Source organism: Lissotriton helveticus, chromosome 12, assembly GCF_964261635.1.
Source record: "Lissotriton helveticus chromosome 12, aLisHel1.1, whole genome shotgun sequence".
Classification (NCBI taxonomy): Eukaryota; Metazoa; Chordata; class Amphibia; order Caudata; family Salamandridae; genus Lissotriton; species Lissotriton helveticus.
In genome coordinates, this window is record NC_136073.1 from 875311310 (window position 1) to 875335975 (window position 24666).

The following is a 24666-nucleotide window of genomic DNA, read 5'->3' on the forward strand; positions in this document are numbered from 1 at the left end:
AAGTCTCTGCACCATGGAGCCGTCATACAGTGCACTGCATCACTGCAGAGCAAAGAGGCTTGAGTAATAGGATCCCTGGCTCCAGATGAAGCACAACAATGTTGAAGACTTTTCATGCCAGGGCTCTGACGTTTTGCCGAACAGAGGGGTGACATTTGTTCCACCTCACCTTCCTTAGAGCTGGTCGTCCACTTGGCTTTTCATTACCAACTCTGTTTGGTTCCTCAACTAAAAAGTTAAACCGAAGACATAATTAGGAAGGAAGAACATTCAATGACAACATTAACATTTCTCAATCATGAACAACCACACAATTCTCTGGCTTCAAGTCGGCTCTTTTGCTCGACTGGCGTGCGGTGCGAGGCCATGCAGGTTCACGGTTTGTTTGCCCTGTATCTAAGTCTGTCGGGCACGCTTCAGAAGGTTCCTCACATCCCCAAGGGGAGGGGCATTTAGAAAAGGAGAAGTGACCAGTGCACCAGTCTAGTGCATGGATGCGGATACAGAAGTGAGATTTTGGTTCGTCATTTAAGCACATTTGAGAACACTGTCCATATTTTAGAAGGCAGGATATTGCATTGTGGCACAAGAACATATTTTTGGGTTGGGGCCCCGTCACAGGTCCCCCCTACAGCAAACCACCCAAACACCACTTAACCCCAGGCTAGCACTGCTCTGGGGAGGGGCTCCTGAAGATTGTATCAAAGTACATTTCACCTAACTGGATTCTTCCTTTGCATTTTAAAAACTACAATTTGTTCATGTGAGCAACATACATTGAAACATTTAAGACGCTAAAGGTCCAATTTAATCAAAAGTTAAGGAATAAAATAGATCCCTGCCGCCAACAGGGCACAGAATTTTGTGACTTAACACCCAAAAAAACAATCCAATTCAGGATGCCAGGTCTCATTTCAGACAACCTTTGCATTCTGAACAATGCATATTCCTTCGCAGTAGATGCTAAGGGCAGTCAATTTGAAAAAAATCCCGAATATGTACATAAAAATGGGTCTTGATTGTTTATAAAAACAATTCTGACCGCAAGTTTGGAATTAGTTAAAATTGAAACAGGACAAATGCTACTTACATTCTCAGTGTTATATGGCTGTAATGTCCCAGAGTAGTTGAAACGGAATTCCAATGAACCAGAAGCACAGCCTAACAAAAAGCTCCGTGGACACTGCAGCCTTAGTACTTACCTTTCGGCTCCTCTGCTGGACACGCCCTCTTCGCCAGGCCTCCCCGGCCACCCCTCATGGGTCTGCCTCTCTTGCGGGTAAGTGGGGAGCGGGCAGGGGTAGAAGTAGCACTTTGTGAGGCCCCATCAGAACCAGCGCTTTCCGTGGCATCGCACTCCATTTGATCTTCATTATCCTGAGATTCAGATACCTCGACTTCTAGTGCTTCAGAAACGTCAGATTTATCTTTTGATTTGGAGTCTTTTGTCTTTTGGGGCGAGGGGTCTGACTTTTCACTTCCAGAGTCTTTAGATTCAACATCAAGTTTGACAGAATCAGCAGACTCTGCCTTTTCGGGTGACTCACGAAATTCTGTGAGCTTGGTTTCATAGAATTTGAAAGCTGCACTTTCTTCCTCATTTAGAAACCTATAAAGGGAAAAAAATATGTTACAGATGCAGCCAAAGGTAACAAGGTAGCAATATCGCACCAACATGCAGCAGATCGATTACTAAGTAAAATATGGCAAGTTCATAATTGTGCAGGTAACATTTGCGAAAAACTGAAGTTGAAAATAGGCCAGGTATAGAGAATATGGAAGAATTGTTCCATTGACAGGTAATTTGGTATACATTCTGATTTTGGCACCTTGAAAGAAAATGCTATGCTCTGAAGCTATTTTGGCTTCTCAGAGCTCCATACATTTTAGACCAATGACGGAGTAAATCCATCCCTGGTGTTTCACAGGTTCACATCCTTTACATATGTTAGACCGGTCAGCCCTAGGGTGGTCTTTCCCTATTTTTTTTCCGCACTGGCCTCATTTTTCCCACCTTCTTTTTGTTGGCCCTTAGGTCTTCGGGCACCTTTTCATGGCTAATCCATGTTCGGGTGCAGGTGCTCTCTACTTCAAACATGGCTGCCACTGGCCCCTGCTACTGCAGCATGGTCTTTTAGTGTAGCACCATAGCTGCCAGGAGCTGGCTGGATCCCCATACAATGTTGCAATGCCAGCCACCCATCCCCTGTCCATAGGTAGAGTGGGGAAGCTCCTGGAACCTTCCAGAAGAAAGGCGGCGCTGATTTTTGCCGCCTTAGAGAGTGGTCACCTGACCTGGGCATACTTAAGCAAGGGAGGGAACTTTTTCTAGTCAGTTGGGGCATCACAGACCTGGGGGAGTTTTAGGCGGGAGGGCCTAGTTAGGAACTTATGCCACTGGGACTGACAGGATTTAGTGCTGCCTCTTAAGGTGAGTGAGGTGTCCTAGACTAGCCCCCTGATCTGGCCCAGCGGTAGGGAACCCCATGGTCCATCTGCAGTGACTGAGGAAAATTCATCCAGCCTCCAACTCAACCCCCCCTCCCCCCAAATTCAAGAAACCATCACCTAAGGGCGCAGAACCATCCAAGCGCCCAAAACACTACTTTCCTTTGACCAGAGGCTGCTGGGGGATCGACCAGGTACTGGACTGTGCTGCCCTGCGCACTCCCCACCTTCATCTGGGCCCCTCTGGCCCTACCGGTCTCCCCCTGACTGAACTGCCTGCAGTCCCTGCTGAACTGTGTGCATAGCGCCATATCCAGCTCCCCCTGTCCAGCGCTGTATTTGAGACTGTCTGTCCTGTCAGGAGTATTGAAATTGCCTTCCCTCCTGCCGGCATTATTTGCTGACTGACTTGCCCAGTGCCGTGTCAAAACCTACTGCGATTGACCCCTCGCCCTGCCGGCGACCAGCGCTGTGAAGCACCCCCCTAAGCGCTCCTCCGCCTCGGCACCAAGCGCTGTTCCTTGCCGCCTGAGGAGGCCCCCATGTCATCGTGGCTTCGGCGCCGCCCACACGCCGCCTCTGAGGCGCTTCCGGCCTGTCCTGTGGCCGACTGCCTCCGCGCTGTGTCCAGCGCCGTCATTGACCCCCCCCTCGGCGGCCCCCGGTGCCAGGAGAAGGCCGCCGCATCAAGTTAGTCAGGCCGCACTAGGCCTGAAGCCTGCCTGGGCCCCTGTCACGTGAGCGCCGCCACGTCATCGGCCGCGCCCCCGCCCAAGCTGCGCAGCCATTGGCTGCCCCTAACCAGCCCCTACTCACAAGGCCCGGCACCCGGAGCAGATCGCGACTCATCGCGGAGGGGGCCAAGAGCCGAAGAGCGCCCCCTCCGCTTTGCCCCGCAGTGTGTTTCCTTGTCCCCGGCGGCGGTGCGCTAAGACAGCGCCTTGCACCGCGCCGGGCAGCCCCTCGACCGGCGGAAGCTCCTCCCGCCTACCCAAGACATCGCAAGGGCCCCAAGTTCACCCCTCCCCCGGGGAACGCTGTGACTGGGCCCTGTTGGCCCCATTGAACCTCAAGCAGTCGTGAGGCCAGATTTATGCATTAGGTGTGCTGGGGCCAAGTAACGGTACACACCTGAAGAGCAGGCCCTATTGAATTAACTGTTTCCAGCCCCTTGAGAACAAGATCGGTCAGGTCATTGACTCTTGGTGCTTGGTGGCCGTTTTATGCGGCCTGTATTGCTCATGCCTGCTTATATGTTTTCAAGCCTGCTGATAAAGTGGTGATATTGTTCCCCCCCTGTACTGAATTTCTTGCAGGGGCGGGCTTCTACAGTTCCTGATGGTGTTAAATCCTGATTCCTAGTGATTTATTCCAATACTATTTTAATGATCTGACCTTGATTACTGAACTGTTGATGTTTACAAGAGAAAATGCTTATAATTGCTTCCTGAATGCTAGTCCATGGTTTATGAAAGTACCCTTTCAGCCTGCTGAAGAGTAGAACGCGACAGGCTGTGTTATTTGAAGTTTGCTTTACTGAAAATATTTAATTTAATTTTATTTATTTATTTTTAAAGTTTTATATAGCACGGACAAGATCTTTGCAGATATCAGAGTGCTTTACAGAAACAGGAGGTAGGGTAGACAAACTTTAAAAAACAGTATAATATTTGGTAGTGAGAGTTACAATGTAGGGTAGCAATCGCATAAGAGTATACACAATAATAACAATCAGGAAACCAATAATAAAGAGGCCGTACAAGGTCTGCTCCAGTAGCGATCGAATAAGATTATAGCCCCCCCCAGAGGGTGAGTAAACACACTGTTGAAAACAGTATAGTAGTCAGTAGTAAGTGGATTGCAAGTTAGTAGAGCAATCAAATCATAGTGTAAACCCTAATCAACAGTCTGGAAACCAGTAATATAGAATCCTTGCAATGACTTTGATCCAGTAGCAATCAAACAAGAGTATAACACGGATAAACACTCAGGTAGCCGATAATATAGTAGCTGATAAGTGTCATTGTTGCGGTAACAGTAGGGTTCAGGTGAACTTAGCCATAAGGATGGCTTTTACCTCTTTCTTGAAGAGTACAGTGGAGGGGATAAGCCTAGTTTCTGGCGGGAGTGCATTCCAGATCCTAGGTGCCATTCCTGAGAAGGAGCGTTTGTATGTCTTTTCCTTCCGGAATCTACGAGGTTTCAGGAGGAGGTTTTTTGTGCTTCTGTTGGATCTTGAGCCTCCTGATATAGTCAGCTTGTGAGTGATGTAGTTGGGTGACTTGTGGTGTACGGCCGAGTGTGTCATACAGGCAATTTTCAGCTGAATTCTGGCTTCAAAAGGCAGCCAATTCAGGGCTTTTAAGTCAGGGGATATATGCGAGTGTTTTCTTGAGCCAGTGATGAGTCTCGCGGCCGCATTCAGAGAGGCTCTTAGTGGTGCCGTTGTTGTTAGGGGGAGCCCGCTGAGGGCCACAATTCCGTAATCTATGCGAGGAATGACAAGGGCTTGTACAACAGTATGGAAGTCCTTGGGTGGTAGGAAGGGTTTAAGTTCTCAGAGTGTTGATTTGGAAGTTGGCTCTATTAGTTGCTTTGCTAATATGCTGCTGCATGTTGAGATTGGAGTCAAGTGTGATGCCAGAGTCCACGATGGTGGGCTGGACATTGAGTGCGGTTAGATGATTGAGCCAGGTTTGGGTGATGGCCTTTTTCGCAGGAGGTGAGATCAGAAGGAACTCAGTTTTCAGAGCATTTAGTTTGAGGTGATTATCGGCCAGCCATGCTTGGGTGTTTTAGTGTGGCGTCCAGAAGTTTGATGTCTTCCGGGGATTGTAACTTGAGGTAGAGTGGAGTGTCATCGGCGTACATATGGAAGTGTACATTTGATGCTTGAAGCAAGGTAGTGAGTGGTTCCATGACGAGGTTGAACAATGTGGGGGATAGGGAGGAACCTTGCGGGACGCCTAGTGTTACGGGCACAGGTGAGGACAATGCGTTGTTGATCTTGAGCTTTTGAGATCGGTTGTGTAGAAAGGACGTGAACCATTTGAGAACAGTCCCGGATATGCCCATTCTGGTATTTAACAGCTCCAGTAGATTCTCGTGTTTGACCGTATCAAACGCTGAGGAGAGATCAAGAAGGATGAGGAGGCAGGACTCATTGTGATCAAGGATTTGGAGGGCGTCAATTATGTGTGTCATAACCGTTTCCATGCTATGTTTTGCTCTGAATCCTGATTGGTGAGTGTTGAGGAGGTCAAACTGATCAATGTTTTTTGTCAATTGGAGTTGTACGCATTTTTCTAGCAATTTGGCCAGAGTGGGGATATTGGTGATAGGGCGGTAATTGTTTAGGTCGGCCGGGTCCGCTGTGGATTTCTTGAGTTAGGAGTGACTTGCCCTATCTGGAGGGAGTCTGGGATGAGTCCTTGTTGAAGGGAGCCGTTGATAATTTTAGTCCAGAGTGGGAGGAGCAGGGGGATGAGGGCTTTGACAGCATTGGCAGGCAGGGGGTCTGTGAGGTGATTAGCAGGCTTCAAGGTGCCTAGCAGTTAGTGAATTGATTCTTCAGAGTAAGTGTCGAAGGACTTCCATGCAGCGTTGTTTTTAAGTTGAGTGTTAGTTATGGAGATGGAGCAGGAGTGTCGACTTACATCCTTGAGGAGATCACTTCTTATATTGTCGGTCTTTTGCTTGAAGAAAGCAGAAAAGTCTTCACAGCTAGGAATATCATTTGTTGAGCTGTTAGGTTGTAGAGGTTGCGTCTTGGTTTGGGAATGGACTAACTCGAACAGTTTTCTTGGTCTGTTTTTTGCTTGGTCCAGCTGTTGGCTAAAGAAGACTGCTTTCGAGCGTTTGATTTTTCTGAAGTAGGCGTTTCTCTTATTCTTAAGCGTTTTAAGGTGCAGTGCTGAGGGGTCAGATCTCCACGTGCGTTCTGCCATGCGCATCGCACGTCTGTCTTCATTGAGTCTACCATCATACCATGGGTTCGAGTTCTTGGTGGAGACTCTTCAGTTGCAGGGGTGCGGCTTCATTGATTATTGAGGTCATAGTGTCTAGGTAGAGGTCGGTCAGAGAATGAACATCAGAGACGTCCGTCGGGGGAAGTAGGAGACTGCCTGTGTGGGCAGGCAAGGAGTTTGGGTTAAGATTCTTCATGTCCCTCTTCCAGATCTTTGTTTTGGTGGGTTGAGCCGGGTTAAGTTTGACCTTTTCGTTGAAGGTGATAATGTGGTGGTCTGACCATTATAATAATGTGGTCTTCACCACATTATATTTAATGAAATGTTTCACCATTTTAAAGGAAATGCATTTTGAAAGGCGTCCATGAAATGCTTTAATGAGGTACTTTAATGAAATGCTAATGATTTGCTAATGCATTAATTGCTTTAACCTAAAGCCTACATAAAAGATCTTGATTTTCAAACACAACTACTGGTGTGGTATACATTATTGAGCCCACTTCGTGTCTCAGTGGATGAGTGTGTTAAGTAGCTGCTTTACACGTAAGCCCCCAGTACTTACAATATAGAAACAGTGTTTAGAACATGACACCTTTTGGATGCCTTTACTCTCCTACTCTCAAACAAGTAGTGCCACAACCACCAACGCACTGACTACCAGGGCATTTGACTTATATTTGGCCCTAATTGAAGATGGAGGTGGAATTTGACAATTACACTTCGCAAAGAAGCTCACAGCAGTCATGATAGACCACTTTTATTACATAGGGACTATGGTAATTACAAATTTATTTAGCCCAAGCTGATTTTAGGGATACAGAATATTCTCTGGTTATAAGATTTGTTCCAATTGTATATATGTTTGGAAGAAAACGTTAGGGGATGATATAACAATGGTTACAACAAGCCATTAACGTAACCTCATGTATGAATATTGCTCTATAAAGATCAATCAGGTCAGAGAATCTATATATCAAGTCCATCCAAGTGCTCAGTCAAATCCACAAATAAGATTGCCATGCAGGGTTAATACGCCAAACTGCAAAGGAATAAGTTGTTTGTCACTACAATCCGCAGTGACCTATGGAAATATGCGTACATTTTAGCATGGACTGCATCAAAAAACCTATTCTAATTGATTAAGTGAACTGGTGCGTCTATTTTGACAGGTTATATGTTTTCATTGATAACCCTCCTCCAACAAACTAGAGAAGGTGGAAACTAATCTCAACTCAAATAACGAGAATGCGGAGCAAAACATTGGAGACTGGAAAATAAAGGTCTATTAGCCATATGTAGATTTTAGCAGCACCTTCGATTCTGCAGACAGGTCTACTTGATGGCATGAATTGAAACCTAGTATCGATGGCGGGATTATGCACAGCATGAGACTCTACAGCACTGCATGCCACAAACCGACACTTACAAGGTAAGTAACAGTCCTAAGGCATGTGTGACTGTAGATCCTTATGCAGTGAATAGATCCACACCATAGACCATGTAACTGCTTTATAAATGTCAGCTATAGGAATTTCCACAAGGAAAGCCACAGGTGCTCCTTGCTTCCAAGTAGAGAGGGCTCTAGGAGGGATAGTTATTGTTTTTGTCTTTAGCATAGCATGTTTGTATGCATTTAATAATCCGCCTAGCAATGCTCCAATTAGTAAGGAGTTTTGCCTTTGTGGTCTGGTGAACAAGAAAAAGTTGTGTTTTTCCACTAACAGCTTTAGTTCTGTCAACATAATACATGTGGGCATGTTACACATAATTTATGAGGAGCATGCCCTGAAACTTAATCCGGATGCAGGAAAAAAACAGCATTCTGAATGGATTGAGGCGAAACTGTAAGACCACCTTTGAGAGAAAGCTGGGGCGGGTACGAAGTAAACAATTGTTGTGTATTTGGAAGAAAGGTTTCTCTAAAGGTAGCGCCTGGAGCTCACGGGCAGGTCTAAGTGGGACATGTCTAAGTGAAGTGATGTCAACAAGAAATGACGCCTTCCAAGGAGGGGAACAGGATGGGTTCAAATGGAGGATCCATCGGTCTCGTTAAGATTGCATGTCGGAGCCAAAGAGAAAACGTGTTGCCCGTTTTAAAGGTGAGCGGCTACAGTCAATAAACTTAATCTTCTGGATGTGAAAGCTAAATTACGAGTTTACAGATCAAGTAAGTAGCAGACAATTCTTGTACTCCAACTGCTTGTTGGTCAATATGTTTTGGCAGACAACAGTGAAATGTCTTCCACATTGCCGCGTAACAGGCACTCCTCTTTTTGGAGGGAGACTTAAGATACATCAAGATCTGCAAGAGTAAAATAAAGGTGCTATTATGGAGTACTTTTAAGCCTGGATCAACAGGAGTGTAATATTGCAAATTAAGGGGCTCGTAGAGAAATTGAGATAGGAATTTAGGAAAGGCGAGAATTAAAAAGTAGGAAAAAGAAAGGACAAAGGGGAGGATGGAGGGAAAGGGAGGTTATACTGGGTTGGGGTACTGTAGACCGAACCCGGTAATGGTAGCTGTTGCTTTGGATCCATGGAAGAGCAATATAATTGATCATAATGAATTCACTTCTGATGAGGTATTTGATGACTCATCTTTGATACTATTGTTGGATATCAACTCAATTACAATGCAAAGTCTAACTAAAGACGATATACCTGGTTTCCCAGCATTTACTTACAACCCTGATGAAGTCCGTTTAGGAACTTTGTAGTTCACTGGCCACATTCTTCACCTCTAAGGTGATGGATATCTATTCCACATTTTCCAAAGAACCGGTGGGAGGATCCATGGACCGATCCATCCATCCAGCGCCCACTCACCCTTTCTTCGCTCAGTTTCAGTCAGTTACTGAAGACCAGGTCAGCACGCTTGTTGCTAGGATTAAATCCGGCTCTCCGCTTGATCCATGTCCTCCTCCCATAATGAACCAATTACATAACACCATCACCCAGCCGTTCACCGATATTTGTAATTCCATCTTCAAAACCGGTGTCTATCCTGAGATTTGGAAGAAGGCTATTGTCAAACCTTTGCTCAAGAAGCCTTCCCTAGACTCCACCATTACGGCCAACTATAGGCCTATTGCTTGCCTTCCCGGCTAAAATCGTAGAGGCCATCATGAACCAACAGCTGTCAGAGTTTATTGAGCAAAATGGACTCTTGGATGATACTCAGTTCGGGTTCCGGAGGGGACACGGAACCGAGACAGCACTGATAAAGGCCTCCGATGAAATCAGAGATATTATGGACTCGGGAGGAGCGGCAGTGCTTATTTTGTTGGACACGGTCGACCACGTCATCTTGGTCGACCGTGTCGCAGCCCTTATAGCTTCTTTCTTAGTTGACCATAAGCAGGCAGTCAAATTGGGTAACCATTACTCACCGACTTCTGAACTGCCTTGTGGGGTTCCTCAAGGATCCTCGTTAAGTCCGACGCTCTTCAACATTTATGTCGCGGACTTGGCGAGGGTCATCAAATCTCATGGGATGCGTTTAACTACCTACGCAGATGACACCCAGCTTGTGCTGGCGGTGCATAAGAATGGCCCAGTGGTAGCAGCTAAGCTTCAGGAGGGGTTACTGGACATACAATCATGGATGCACAGTAACTGCTTGAAGCTTAATGCGGAGAAAACGGAGGTGATGACCTTCGGTAATATCTCTCCAGAGTGGTCCCCGACATGGTGGCCCAGTCACTGTATCTTGGAGTATCTCACTGCGCCTAGACACCTCAGGGTAGTAGCTGCGCATTAAAAATTCCATAAATAAATAAAAGAGCTGACTGGGCTGAACGCATGTTTACATCTACAAAAAGAATAGAAATAAATGAAGATTCCCATCAAGATTCCGTGACTCCTGTGTATTACTAATGTTCACTCCCGTACTTACGGATTGGATAATTTATATATTCGGTCTATATAAATGATGTCTGAGCATCAATGATGGAAACGTGAAGCTTCTAAAAAAGATTAAAGATATTACCAATAACATGTGTAGATAAGACACTCCTGTCCTGTATGTGCCAAGTACTTTTGTGTAGTGATTCGTTGGCTGTAGAATCACAAACTGTTGAGTGTTTAACTAAATACGGATACATTCTAGTGACTGTCTATGATCTGTGAACTGGTAAAGGTCTGTCAACAAGTACTGGATGTGCGGGTATCAGAACCACACCCTCTCCCTTGGTTGTTGCCTCTGTAATTCCCTCTAAAATAACCTCCGTTAGGGAAAGTTTGAGAGGGGCTTTTATAAGTGGAAGTGGTGTCTGTACCAGCGGTCTTGGAGGCGCCCCTTTAAGAGTGACATAAATAACCTCTACTAGTTGTTGCTTGTAGAGCCCCCATGGATTTGGCTGTGTCTAAACAAGTGTTCCTGATCTAAGGGTTGATTGAGGGTGGTAGACTGCACCTCTTGCTTAAAACCGGATATGCGCAGCCAAGCAAGTCTACGTAATAACACGCTTGTATTAATTGCACGGGATGCTGTATCTGCAGCATCCAGGGCACATTTTATTGAGGTGTTCATGATTAACTTTCCCTATTGTATGAGATCATTTGCTTTGGTCTTGTACTCATCTGGAAGATGTTGCATGAGTTTCACGCTCATCATAGTGAGCCCTGTCGTACCTCGCAAGTTAGGCTCGCGAGTTAGCAATGCGCCAGACACGTCTAGGGGATTTGTTTCTTTGCCCGCCGGAAGGGCATCATCGGTGGTTTGGGAATTTGCCAGTTTACGGTCATTTGCCACTACCAGTGTGTCCAGAGGGAGTTGAACTTTATAAGCTGAATCACGTGGAGCTGGCTTGTATTTTTTTTCAATCCTATGATTAAGCACCCTAGTCCTGACAGGATCTGTAACAACCAGAGGGGCATGTTTAATCATTCCCTTGAGCATAGGGAGAGTATTTGTCATTTTCTGTGGCTGTGGAAATGGTTTGGAGTAATAGAAATCTGGCTCAGGCTCGTCTGGGACATTGTAATCGTCCCAAGAGTCATCAGTATCTGTGTGATGTGAGTCTATTCCCCCATCCTCACACCCTATATCTTAATCATCCACTTGTGGTGCAGGTGAAAGGAGGCGGCACTGGAGTATGTGCTGGAGAGGGTATAATGTTAGCGGATTGTGGAAGTGGAGAGAAGGCCTCATAGGCGAGGTTGATTAGTCTTTTTTCTTGGAGGGTCTCTCAGGAATTTGAGGTGTCCCATTTTCTCTTCTTGAGTGGTATGGAGGTGGACTTGGCCAATAGAGGGGCCAATATGTAGTTTTCTTTGCTTAGGATCCGATGAATCTGGATTGAAATGTTCTTTTGAGTTGCTGTATTTTTCCGTTGCCGAGGACTTCGGCTCAGAGTGGTGTTTTGGCAAGTCTTCCTTCGCTCCAAGAGGGGTTTTGTCTCATTTTGCTTAGGTGGAGTTTGACTTCGAAGATTTAGTTGGTTTTTCCGGCTCCGAGGACTTGGATTTAATTTGCTTCGGTGCCAAAGAGTCTTACTTTTGGCTTTGCTTTAGGTGCCGAAGATTCCGGGGTCGACACACCGTGTTGTGGCTGGCTCGATCCAGAGCTGCCTGAAGGCTTTGTGGGATTCTGAGCCAGGCCCGAGGTGGGGCTTCTGGAGTCTTGTCTCAGTGTCGAACCGAAGGTGAAGGTGTTTAGTGGTTTCGGAGTCAGGGCGTCCACATCAGTACTCACGCACCGTGCCCTGGGGTAAACGCCTGATCTTCTGAGTCCAAATAGTCTGCTTCGGAGACGCTGGCCTGTTCATCTCCTGTCTCTGGTCCCGGATCTTCAGTGCCTGCCTCGAAGACTTCTTCAGGTGCCGAAAGTGTCAATCTGGACATTTCTTGATGTCAAGCTCGGCACGTATGGTCTTAGACCTGAAAGTCACAGGCATGGCAGTGTTGACGCTAGTGTTCTGGCGAGAGAAAAAGGTTGCAGACCTCATGGAGATCTGGGTGTGGGAATTTAGCCCCACACTTGCCTTTTTTTTTTAAATGGCGTCCTTTCCATAAGCTGGTTGATGGCCCCGACCGGCCCAACCGCGACGACCAGACTCGAAAAGTTCTTTTGAACTGGATACGCGTCGAGATTGCGATCGAAACGAAACCGTCAATCAGGAGAGCTTGGCGCATCGAAGGAATCGAAACAGGGTCGACCCGGGGCGCAGCAAATTATATCTGTACCCAATCGCACGGGCAAAAAAAAAAAAAAATAATCTAGGGAGTGAGTCGATGCCCATGCACACTACTAACCAAAGGAGTCACCTACCTTGGGACTACAAAAACTTCTACAATAACAAAGCGCAAACATCCAAGCTGAACATCAGATGGCGATGTATGCAAAAGTATACGATCTAAAGCTCATATGCCTCCAACACATGGCTCCCATGTTGGTCTTGATGAGGACTACTTTGCCGGTGGGGTGAGGGGGCGGGAGGCTTTCATAGTAAGGGGAACAACCAGTACTTACAGAATATTTATTTAGAGACACGTTTAGAGTTACAGGCTGTGTTTTGGTGTAGAACTGAAGACGACATGGCACACATCCCTGTGCGCCATGCATCCCTGTGCGCCATGCCTACAACCCACTGCCCTGGCATAGGTCAGCCACCCCTATTACCAGTGGCGAGGGTACAGGTGCATGAGCCCTGTACCCCTACAGTGTCTATACCAATAAGAATTGTTGAAGTGCAGTAATGCCATTAAGAGTATACGGTGCTGGGAGTTATTGTCAAACTCCATGGTACCATAATAGTTTTACTGAAAAATGGGAAGTTTGGTATGAAATTCTCAGCACATTAAACCCCCACTGAGGTCACGAACAATTTAATGACCAGAGTCGACCATGCAGATTACCAGCAAGACGAGACGCAATTCCTCGCGGTTTAGGAGACATTCTGTGAAGAAAAACAACTTTTATCCGGCCCAACACTAGATGGCTGGAGTATGCAAAGCATATATATCCACAGCTATGCATGCCTCAAATATCTTGCCTAACATCTTAAAACAAGGTTTATATTGAACCCACTTTTTGCTTTGTATTTAGCCTGCTTTTAAGCTTTAATGACAAGTCATTAAATAATGCAGATGACCTGGTTTTAATGACCCGTAGCCAGATTGCTGGGAGGGCAGTGTGCTGTTCTATAGGAATGCCAGGCCAGGAGATGGAGTCTTAAACTACGCTCTTCAATGGGTTTCAGTCCACTATGACAATCTTGACCCAGAGTCAGGGCTAGGCTTAAGGAAGGTATGTGCAGATCGTAAGGGTGTTTAGCCAGCTCTTACCTCCTTGCTGGAAAATCAGCCATTATGGATTCGGAAGAATGATGCACTCTGGGACAAACTAATGCCACACTCCACAGGATGTGGTCATAACTATGAGGAGTTGACCTGCTCCCATGACCCAGAGAATTTTGAATAAGTATCTGAGAGGGGCAGAGCCCTCCAGATCTGCTGCTTGAAACTGAATGAAGCAAGAAGTGCCCCGCTGAAGTTTGCTGCGCTAGGAACTCTAAGGTCTGACCTTTGAAGACTGCACCATTTGAAACTACAGCCCTGTGGATTACCTTGCTGCTAAAGGACTAAGAGTGGCGTCATTTAAAAGATAAAAATATTACCTATTTTTATAAATTGGTGTTAGATTTTTATTTTGTGTTGTGTCGTAATTATTTACTGAAATGGTGTGTTTAAATGCTTTACATACCTGTCTGAAGTTAAGCCTGTCTGCTCGCAGCCACGTTACGAAGGGTTGAGCAAAGGAATAATTTTCTAAGACCCATGCTGAGTCCTATCATGTGTTAGTGGCCTTATTGCCAGTGGCAGACCTACATTTGCCCCTAGCAATAACCCACTTTCCAACAGATACCCACCTCCTCTGGGGATGCAGGTCAATTGTCCCTCGTGGCAAGTGCCGGGAGTAACGATTTTTCTGTCACTATCTTGGGCTCCCACTAAGTACATGGGTTACAAATCAGTTTGTAGTAGTGATTGTCCATTTTTTATTCTGAAGTAGCCAGTCAGGGAATGGCACATTGAACAGTCAATTTTCTTTCAGGGATTTCCGCAGAAAATTCCCACATGGGGGAAAAACCTGTGTGTGGGGGGGGCACCCTTTGATTTGGAGAGTATCGAGAGGTATGAGATTGGTGAAACCACCAGAACCCTGATACTACACTCTCTGGGATGTAGATGTGCTACTTCGTTTTATCAGAAACTGTCCGGCGAATTGAAGAATAATGCCCTCAAAGCCCTCCACGACGCAGGACCAGCATACATGAACCAATGCAGCAGAGGAGTAGAACTGGAGGACGATTTTTCTTTTACCTCTCAGCCTCTCCACCTCACACGGAGAATCCCTGCTGGCCCAATTCAGGAAGGACCACAAGACCTGGCTCTTCAACTGAACACCAAAGCAAAGACAGACCAACAGATTGCCCCACCATGAGGCCGTCACATGAGAGTACTTGCGCTTTACAAACCCTGATTGACTATGGAACAGTCAACCCAAAGACATTAAAGTAATGACAAAATTAGTCTAAAAACTGAAGTTTGAAACAAATACAAATAAGATTGCTGCCACTGCACCTCGAGCCTTAACTACCTACGCATCTGTCACAATTTGTTTGGAGATTGAGATTTTTCTGTGTCCCCATTTTATTATTACTTCGCATTGCCTACATTTCGGTCTAAATTAAGTTTATAGTAATTTCAGCTGGTTCTTCCTCTACCCGTTTATAACAGCCTGCAGGCAGAATAATTGCACTCATGTGTGCATTACAATACGAAAATATTTCCTACATATTGAATATATTCACAGAAAATGAATGGACCACGTACCAGAACTCAGGATTACTAGTGAGGCTCTCCATGTTGAAGTCTTTTGCTCCTGTGCCCATCTGAACAATAAACCGTGCCAGATTCTCAGCCGTTTCCTTGGTTTTTGCATCAACTGGGAAAAAAGTATTTTGGTTGAAGGAGGTAATCATCTGTGCTTTTTGAAGCATCACAGTACAGCCCTTATGGTTTTGTGCTGCAAATTAACCAGCCAAGAAGCTATAAACGACACTGCATTTAAGAATGGATTCTAATTTGATCTGGAGTTGACCAAGACCTTTAAAATTCTCATCTAGTCACTCGTTTCCACTCTTTTGCAAGGAGTACATCAGTATTTTTGTTCACTGCCATGGACTACTGTGGCATGGTGTGCTTTTAGAGACTAAAAATATCATTGCTTTTTGGCAATTTTTGTTATAAAGGTGAGGGCCTGGAACCTCCCACAAAGTTTTACAAAAATATCAAAACAAGAGATGCACTGACAAAACCAAAAGGCTGACCACCAATCCCATACTTCTTGGCTTAGCCAATGGGCGTTTATTTTCATGTTTTCCAGATAGAAAATTAGTGCAATCAGTTTCAACTAGAAGAATATTTTTTCCACCATACTTCAATACATTTTTTTCCTAGTTGCATTATAACAGTTTAGTATAAAAGCAAAGGATCAATCTTGTTTTCAAGCTTTTGCAGATATTTGCATCTAGAGAGCATTCTGGAAGCATTGTATTTAGGAAAGGCTTTGTATCAATAAACCATAACTATAAGTTTAAATAGCAGTAACAAATAGAACCATAATTATATGCAGATAATGCCCTTCCCTTATCCATAATGTGGTATTGTAAACAAAATGGTTTGTGCTGCAGGGTGTTAGACCTACTTGTCCCAAGGACAAAAACATGGAAACATGTTGACCTTGGCCCCAAACAATATGTTCTGCAAATCAAACTATACGAATTCCACACCCTTGTTCATACTACTCCCAATGCAATAGACCTAGGCAAGCTTTGGCATACAATGGCAATGCGATGGATGCTTACCTTCCTCAGAATCATTAGATTCGGTTGACGCCGCTGCCTTGGTTTTCTTGAGAATACCCGTCAGGGCCTTCGTGGCAGCCTTCTTCTGCTTCTTTTGCTTTGCTGGGGTGACGGTCTTGGTAATGGTTTTCTTGACCGCTGGCTCCTTGGCAGCCTTCTCTGTCTTTTCAGCTTTCTCGGCGGCTGCTTTTTCAGCAGCTGCTTTCTGGGCTGCCTTCTTCTCTGCTGCAGCTTTCTCGGCAGCTTCCTTTGCTGCGGCTTTCTCTGCTGCTTTCTTCTCGGCTGCAGCTTTCTCAGCTGCCTTCAGCTCTGCTGCAGCTTTTTCTGCTGCAGCTTTCTCGGCTGCCTTTAACTTCAGTTTTTCAGCCTTTAACTTTGCTTCTGCAGCATCACGCTTAAGTTTCTGAATTTCTGCAAGCTTTTGCTGGTAATATTTGAACTCTTGGCTCTCTTCGTCAAACAAAAACCTAGGAATTAATATAACGATTATTCAATTAGTTAAATGAATTGCACAAGTACCTGTAGAATGGACGCACTCTTGCAACAAACCACCCAGGAATATTTTAAACTTAAAAAGGTGAAAACGCCACTCTTCACGTAGATGTAGCCTGAACATGTAAATTGCAAATCTGCTTACCAGAAATCTGGCTTTTCTTTTTCAGGCTCCTTCTCCGTTTCCATCTCGGTTTCCTTCTCTTTATCAGTGTCGGATGTATCCTCCTCCTTTTCTTCTTCCTTCACTTCAGCAGCAGCCTCCTTTTCGTCGCCATCCTTCGCTTCTTTTTTGGGTTCCGTTTCCTTTACAGTCTTTTTTTCTGCTTCTTTTTTAAGTTCAGCTTCCTTTTCTGCTTTCTCTCGCATGGCCTCGCTCTCCTTCCATGCATTAACGGCATTCTCCAGGAGCGAATCTAATGTTTCTTTCACTTTAGACTCTGGTTTGAGACCTACAAAATAAAGCAGGCGGTTAGTTGTTATCTAGTTCACGGAACGAATTCAAGTGTTGCTAAAGCAGTCTGGTCCAAGCGCAATGAAAATAGGTTGTTCACCAACCATGAATGGACTACAAAGGTTAGATGGGTTGTGAATGGTTAGATGGGTTGTGAATGGTTTCACATCGGAGACAACTCGCAAAAACACTGGGACCAAAATACATGCAAACACGCTGACCACAAACTCCAGACCCCCAATAAACGTGGAGAAGGTAGACCACAACTACCCTAATGGGTATGAAACCCTATGATTTGCATATGGCTTCAGGATTCTTTTAGACAACTAGTTTAATCGTCAGGACAGATAGTTTGCGAACGTTACAATAATGATCCCCAAAAGAAACGGAGTTAAAGGAAGCATCCTTTCAAGCATGGACACATCACCAGGGCTAAACAAAGTTCCTTTGCAACCGCCATGTGGGGCTGGGGGTGCTGTTCCTTGCAGATTTCATAATGCTGCAGCCCATTCTACTATGGCATACAATTTGGACACCGGACTATACTAGCTTAATTCGTGCCATTATCTTGGACTGTCTTAAGGTGGGCTCACCTTTACATATACCCTGGCTGACAGACAACTTTTTTTCCAGTGATCTGGGGTATCCTCATTACGAACGAGAAGCCCAAATCTGAAGACTGTAATACGCTAGGGTTAATATTGCAGCGGTCAAACACCAAGCCACGTATGAAATGCAGCCATATCTTGAATCCGTTTTAAACGCTAGGCATAGATTTATCCCCACCCGCTTATGGATGGATACTTCTAGTTTAGTTTTCGTGAAATTAACGATTGGTCTGCAAAACGAATACATTGTCACTATGATACTCTGACGGCACAGGAAGCATGTAGTTATTTTCTGCACATTTTATAGTAAATTGAGATAAGGTTATATTCTGCAATTTTAAGACGGCTCAACTACAGAATGATTCACTGTCAATCAACAATCTGACTATCATGGGGAGAGATATGCTGTAGTATAACGTTTAGGACTATTTTATGCTAGAAAGAACACATTTTAACAGCCTCCGGCTCACCTTTCTGCGGCACCACCTGGTCGGACTTGACCTTGATCTTGTGCTTGCTCTCCTCCAGCCAGGCCTTCAGGCGCGTCATGTACTCTTTGCCGAACAGAAGCGAGTCGTCGAGGTTCGGGTAGTCGGACGGCTTGGGAGCTTCGTCGAGCAGACCTGCTGCTTCCAGGATCTTCTCCTGCCGGAAAGCTGTCACCACGGCAAAGGTCTGCCCCAGAAGCACCAGCCCCTTGCGGCACAGGGCGACGCTCTTCTCGATGGCAGTGACTTCCTCGGACGGAGTCTCCGCCGCCGCATCCTCGCCGGCATTCTTCTGGTTGAGCTCGTGTTCATTACAGGCCAGGAGCAGGGGGTGGGCGCTCTTCAGGAGATAGGTCTGAAAGATGGTCAAGTGCTTGTCGAGGGGGTTGATGGTCTTACTGAAAGAGAACTTGTCAGTCACGGCCCCTTTGTCCATCAGCAGCTGGAAGAAGTCTCCGTCTATCTTGGGCTTCTTCAGAGCGGAGTGGTTTAGAGTCCGGACAGCCAAGAAACAGAAATAGCGGAGCTCGGGCCTGAAGAAGCAGCGGAAGGATGTCAGCGTGTTGATGCAGGTGTCCGTTTCCAGCGTGCTGTGGGCCGGGTTCTTGGGCGTGAACTCGGAGTCGCCCACGTCCAGGAAGCCTGCCCACCGGATCACTTGGCTCTCGCAGTTGGACACGGCATCCGCCTTCTCCATCAGCGCCTTCAGGCTCTGCTCCCGGACCGGCGCCTTCTCGTTGGCCGCACCGCCTCGGCTGAAGCCCTGCCTCCCTCCACGCCCCCGCTGAGTGATCGGCCTGCCTCCTCTAGTCGGGAATCCTCTGCCTCTGGGAACAAAGGTCGTGCCGCGTCCTCGAGGTGGGAATGTTCCGCGACCCCGTGGGATGGGGCCGCTGCCGCGCACCGGTGGACCCTGGCTGGAGCCTCGGGCCCGTAGTCCCTGGCTGGGACCCCGACTCCGTGGGGCCCGGGGATCATCTCGCGGGCTCGGCACCCACCCACCCCGACTGTAGCCCCCGCGCTCCCGTGGAGACACGATGGCACGCTCCCTGTAAGCGCCGTGATCCGGATAGTATTCGGGCCCCTCGGCCCAGGACGCATCGCGGGACCTGGAATAGGCAAAGTCGTGTTCTCGGTGCTCGGGGTAGTAGCGATCCCTGCTCCGGGACGGGCTCCCCGATCGCCTGCGGTCCGAGTAGGCATGGTGCGGGTCTTCTTCGTACTCGCGCCGGTGGGGCCCAGGATACGAAGACCTCCTAGACTCGGGGGCTCTGCTCCGGTAGTCATCCCGCGGGCTGCGGATGGTGGCTTCGCGGTGATACCTTCCGTTGTCACGGTAATCCTCCTCGTACCTGTAAGACTGCGACCTCGGAGTGGATCTGGAAGGCCCTGTTGGGAAAATGGAAAATACGTTATGGCTGCAATCAACACATGGGGGAAAACGTGCGACTTTCACATCAAAACAGTCCACATTTGACCTTCCCCTCCACCAGAATACCACCCTTAAAGCGGAGTATCGTCTCCTAGCCCGACTACGAGTGTAAAATAAATGATATAAGACTCTTACCGGAACGTCGGGGTTCGTCGTAACGATCTCCACTGTAATTTCCAATCATTTCTTGCATCATAGCGTCAAAAATCTCGCGTGAAAGTTGCTCCTTTGCCATATCTGGGATAAGAAATTGAGAAAGACCTTAGCGCGTAGTACATTAAGCATACAATCACATTGAATCACAACTGCAAGCAATACAAAGCATCTGTGGGCATCACTGCAGCGTATGCACGAGCTTTCGCACGGGCCGGGCCTTCTCACCACCCCCCGCTGCCAGTGACCAGTTCTATCTACATTGGACGCACGTTAACATAATGAACTCTATACACCCTATGCGGCATCCTTGTGCTGTGGCAGAGGGACGCGAGTTTTACCAGAGTTAGGCGGTTCGCAGCTCCACGAGGTGGAGGAAACGGGACCCGTAGTGACCTCCAGTAGAATCACCAGAAAGGAGATGCGCGCAGGGCAATTGAGCATGCCCCCCCTATCTGCGAGACCGACGCAATACACCGGTCGCACCACTACCAATGATTTAATTAGACACGAAACATTCCGTTTCAGAGCAAGTAACCTACCGCACTCGTGCTGTGGGGGACAACACAATATCACCGGCCAACATCTGATCAAATACCCTCTAAAAATATGGCTAACTCTTAGTCTTGACCCCGACGATGGGAACCTAGCACATCATTCGCACGAGCAGCAAAGTCATGCTAGACCGTGCAACAAAAGGCTGGCTGCCCCGGGTGGCCATCTGCCTGACCTCAAGATGGCCGCCGGGGTCACGCGCACATGCCGGGGCGGCATGCACGAGCTCCCTCGGGATCCTCGCACCCCAACTCCAGACTCAAACTCTTAAAAGGCCTCGCGATCACCCGGGGGATCCCCCCCCTGCGGCCCGACGCCTTGGAAACTGTGAGCGAGGCGTCGCGCGCTCCGCCGCCCTCTGGCGGCCATTTTGTGAGCGCGCGCGAACAAGAGGCCGCCATTTCCCCGAGGCTTCCCTGCGACGCGCGGTTCCCCACCCCCACCTCAAGCCGGTGAAAGTTGAGGGCTGTTGGCAGGCAAAATAATTGGTGCGTGGGCGGCCTCCGCGCGCGTTAAACACCTTAATCTGCTAACGGCAAAACATGCTTCCCCAATAAACTGTACCCAATAGACATGGCGCTCACTGCGCGTTAACCTCGTACGTGCCGACGGCGCAGCTGAGACGCCGGACGAACTATTTTGCTTCCCTCACACCGACGGCGACTCACCGGGTTGGACGCAGCTGGAGAACGGTCCCGCTCACGGAGCCGCGCGCGCTCTCACTCAGTCCAGGCCGTCCTTCGACAACCACCGCCGTGCAAATGCGACCGCGCGCGCCGCCTTTCCTTTAGTAGAAGCCAGCGAATGAGACTCGGCTACTTCCGGCGACGACGCCCGCACGCTTGCGTCACCTCCGCTTTCGTCCTAACCAATCATAGACCAGAGGCAGTTGTCCTTCCCCGGAGGCCTCAGTTAGTGTTTCAGACTGGTAGCGTTTGTGCTCAATATAACAACTCAAACTTACACGATTTACAAACAGAAATGAATGAGTGTAAGACTTAAAAATACAACATTTTAATATGTCTCAGTTGAGCACAATTGTATATATTTTTTTAATACTTTATTTTTTATTGGAGATCAAATCAAGGCAATTTCATAGGTTATAAAATAGTAAATATAAATCAGTATGTGACTAATAATATACATCTGTAATATATTAAGGAGAAGGGGAAAAGCTATTTATAGGGAGGGAAAGAATAGAGAATTAGAATTTCAGGAATCGCGAAAAAAGGGGGTCCACACCTGCAGAAATATTTGTTCTTGGTCTTCTATCCTATAAATTACCTGTTCATAGGATGCTGTCTTAATCATCGCAACCATCCAGTCCTCTTTGGAGGGAGGGCTAGGTGATTGCCACAGTCTTAAAACATTGTTTAGCAGTAGTAGGTGCAGTGTGTAAGAGTCGACTTTGAGGTCGTGAAATAGTAGGAAATTAATACTTTTTTTTAAATTAAACATACATCGGTTCAAGAAACATTACAGATGACTCAAACCATCCAAGCACTACAATATACTGAATGAATCATGGTACACCATCACATCGAAAGGGAATGTCATGGGGGAAAGTGGATCATCATGTTCAATACAGCGAGGTGGCAAACATATTTCTTACCGGTACGTATTCCAAGGGCCCCAAACACGGGACCACTTTTTGGGGCACCCCCTGGCCAAGTACACTGTCTTATCCCTGTACATACACCAGTCGAGATCTTTTTCCTAAGCTTCTATTGTGGGTGGTTGAGTAGCGCCCCATAGCTGTGCAATATTTACTTTCACAAGCATGAGCCCCATTGTGTCTGATACGTGTTCAAGTCAATTGGCCCCCAAATGTTTAGCAAGCATCTGCGCGCCTCAGATGGAGACTAACAGAGGGCACCAAATTGATGGTGTTGTGTACCCTGCTCCAGAGGGAGCTTACGGAATCACACTCCCAGATTATGTGCATAAAAGTTCCCAAGTGCCCACAACACCTTCTGCACGCCCTACTGTCCGCCCTCCCCATATGTATCACAATTATATTTTTGTTTTAATTGCTCGTTATGTAACAGCTTAGTCTATGTGATTATTAGGGCTCCCGGTTTTATGGTATTTATTTTTTGCCATTTCCGTCTGTATTTATCCATATTTATTTTTTGGGCTTTTTTTCTGTATTTATCTACATTTATTTTTGCCACAAGCAAAAGGCGATGCTACAGCTAGTATTTTTCCACATTTATTTAAACTGAAAACACAGCGAAAATAAAATGCCTTTCGACACTTGAAGTTGAAGGTATTGAGTAAACTTAGTGCTGCACTATTTCTACATTATACAAGAAATGCATTGCGTTTGTTAGTATCACAGTATTAATTGATCCATCTTTCGAGTGCCATGCTACATACATTAGCTGCAATTCCTACAGTAAAAATGTCTGTATTTTTCTTAGTATATATATATATATATTTTTCTTATGTTTCCTTACCGGTGCTTTCATAGCCACAGTTCATTCATGGCCCCTGTTCTCTTTTAAATATATTGAAACACTGGCAACGACCAGAAGGATCATCTAGCAAACCCAGCAACTGGTTGTTCTTACACGGTCGACTTTATTCTGCACATCAACCTTGATGATGAGCACTATGAACCCCAGCCTTAGTGGATGGGTGGGTAGATGGATGGATTTGCCCACACTCTTTTCAGAATTCCCTCAGGTAAGCAATCAAATGACTGGGGGGTTACTCCCAACGCTCGCTCACTCAGTGACATTCAAGATCAGGTTCAGAAAGGGGTTCTCTCGACTTTGCTAGCACACCCTTTGTTATATAAACCTCGCAGTGGTGGCCTTGTGACCTTGGACATATTACTGTGACACCACAGCCTACCTAGTAGTACACATTTGTACCATTGAAAGCACATTCCATTCTCCATTCCCGCCTTGCACGTCATTATGAAGATTCACATTTTGTCATTAGTCAATTCATTGAAAAAGTGAATAACTGCCACACATCTGCTCTTTACTTTCGCCTCAAGCTATAAATTTCACTGTCAAAGTAAAAGGTGAGATGTGACCCGTGAAGTGCACAGTCCTGTGTCCACACGTCAATACTTGTATGGAAATAATACAGATCTGTCCCAGTTCCTCATTTCAGGGATTAAAGGGCAACCTATAATGAGAAAATGTTGTGTGCGCTTTGCTCTGCCATGGTTAACAACCCTCTGCTCTTGGCAAGCAAAAGCCTCTTAGAGGCTTCACCATGGAGCAGGCCTTCTCTCTTACGAGCTCCCCCTGGTCCCTCCTTGTTTTCCTGCTCTCTCCCTGATTCGTTTTCTGTGGCCACTTTCATCCCGGTCTCTTTGTTCCACCTTTCAGTATCCTCCACTGTCTTCACACTCCCCCTTTCTTTACATACGATCTGACCCGCAGTCTCACTCTGTACCCCTTTTCTTACACCCTGTCTACCTGCTTTCCCTTTCGTACCCACTCTCTCCCTGCTCTCCCACACTATGCATGCTCTTAACCACACTCTCTGCTCCCCCGACTATACCCACCATGTTGTCCACCCTATTATTGCTCCCCTTTTAAGGTCTTGGGTCAGGACAGCTGTGACTCTGAGCAGGCAGATCTATTGTATTCAGTGAATAACATGTACTTGGAGTGGGACTTGGGTCAAACCTTTGCTTGTGATTGGAAGCTTTTGTGGTCTATCACATGTTGTGCTGTCTTGATTTCGTATTTTCCCTATTTTTCTGTCTGCCTACTAGCATTAAGGGTTGACTGTGTTCTGATTGGTTGAGTTGTATCCCTACACTGTATACCTCACATACTTTTTTTATTAGTAACCAGCAGTCTGAGTGCACATGTGTTTCTTTACCCTGTTATTTCACTGCCCTCTCTCAAGCTCTCTCCAATAGCGCTGCCTTTTAAAGCAAGGCCTATTGGCTTTGCCAAAGTTTGTTAATTGCTGGACGCCGAAACTGGCTGACTGGGGAAAGCTCTTCTGCTACAATCTACTGGCGCTATGTGAGTCACTCACCTCAGCCACTCCCTTGTGGTGCACATGTCATGTTAAAGGCATACGGCTCATTGTCATTCTAAATGTGATAATCATCTGAAGTCAGAATGACAATAGGCCGTCCACTGCCTGTGCGGAGGGTGGGGAGGTGCTGTTGCCTCCCGTGGAGTTCCAAAGAGAAGTGCGAAGTGCGAGCTGGCCCCTAG

The 24666-nt window shown here is 46.5% G+C and overlaps 1 protein-coding gene across 2 annotated transcripts in view; it reads right to left on the reverse strand.

The window, feature by feature from the left end:
• The window catches only part of LOC144799483 (SURP and G-patch domain-containing protein 2-like), a 40932-nt gene extending 19610 nt beyond the window's left edge, over positions 1-21322 (reverse strand). Inside the window, exons 1-8 of one of the 2 annotated variants that reach the window (XM_078670814.1) lie at positions 21139-21322; positions 19898-19999; positions 18313-19719; positions 16926-17232; positions 16289-16755; positions 15255-15366; positions 1203-1609; positions 170-228 (exon numbers count right to left, since the gene is read on the reverse strand). In XM_078670814.1, the coding sequence (XP_078526940.1) occupies positions 170-228; positions 1203-1609; positions 15255-15366; positions 16289-16755; positions 16926-17232; positions 18313-19719; positions 19898-19997 (2859 nt within the window). In that variant the 5' untranslated portion in view covers positions 19998-19999; positions 21139-21322. The remainder of the gene's footprint in view (positions 1-169; positions 229-1202; positions 1610-15254; positions 15367-16288; positions 16756-16925; positions 17233-18312; positions 19720-19897; positions 20000-21138) is intronic. The other variant, XR_013603821.1, reaches the window with a different exon arrangement.
• Positions 21323-24666: the final 3344 nt, after the last annotated feature.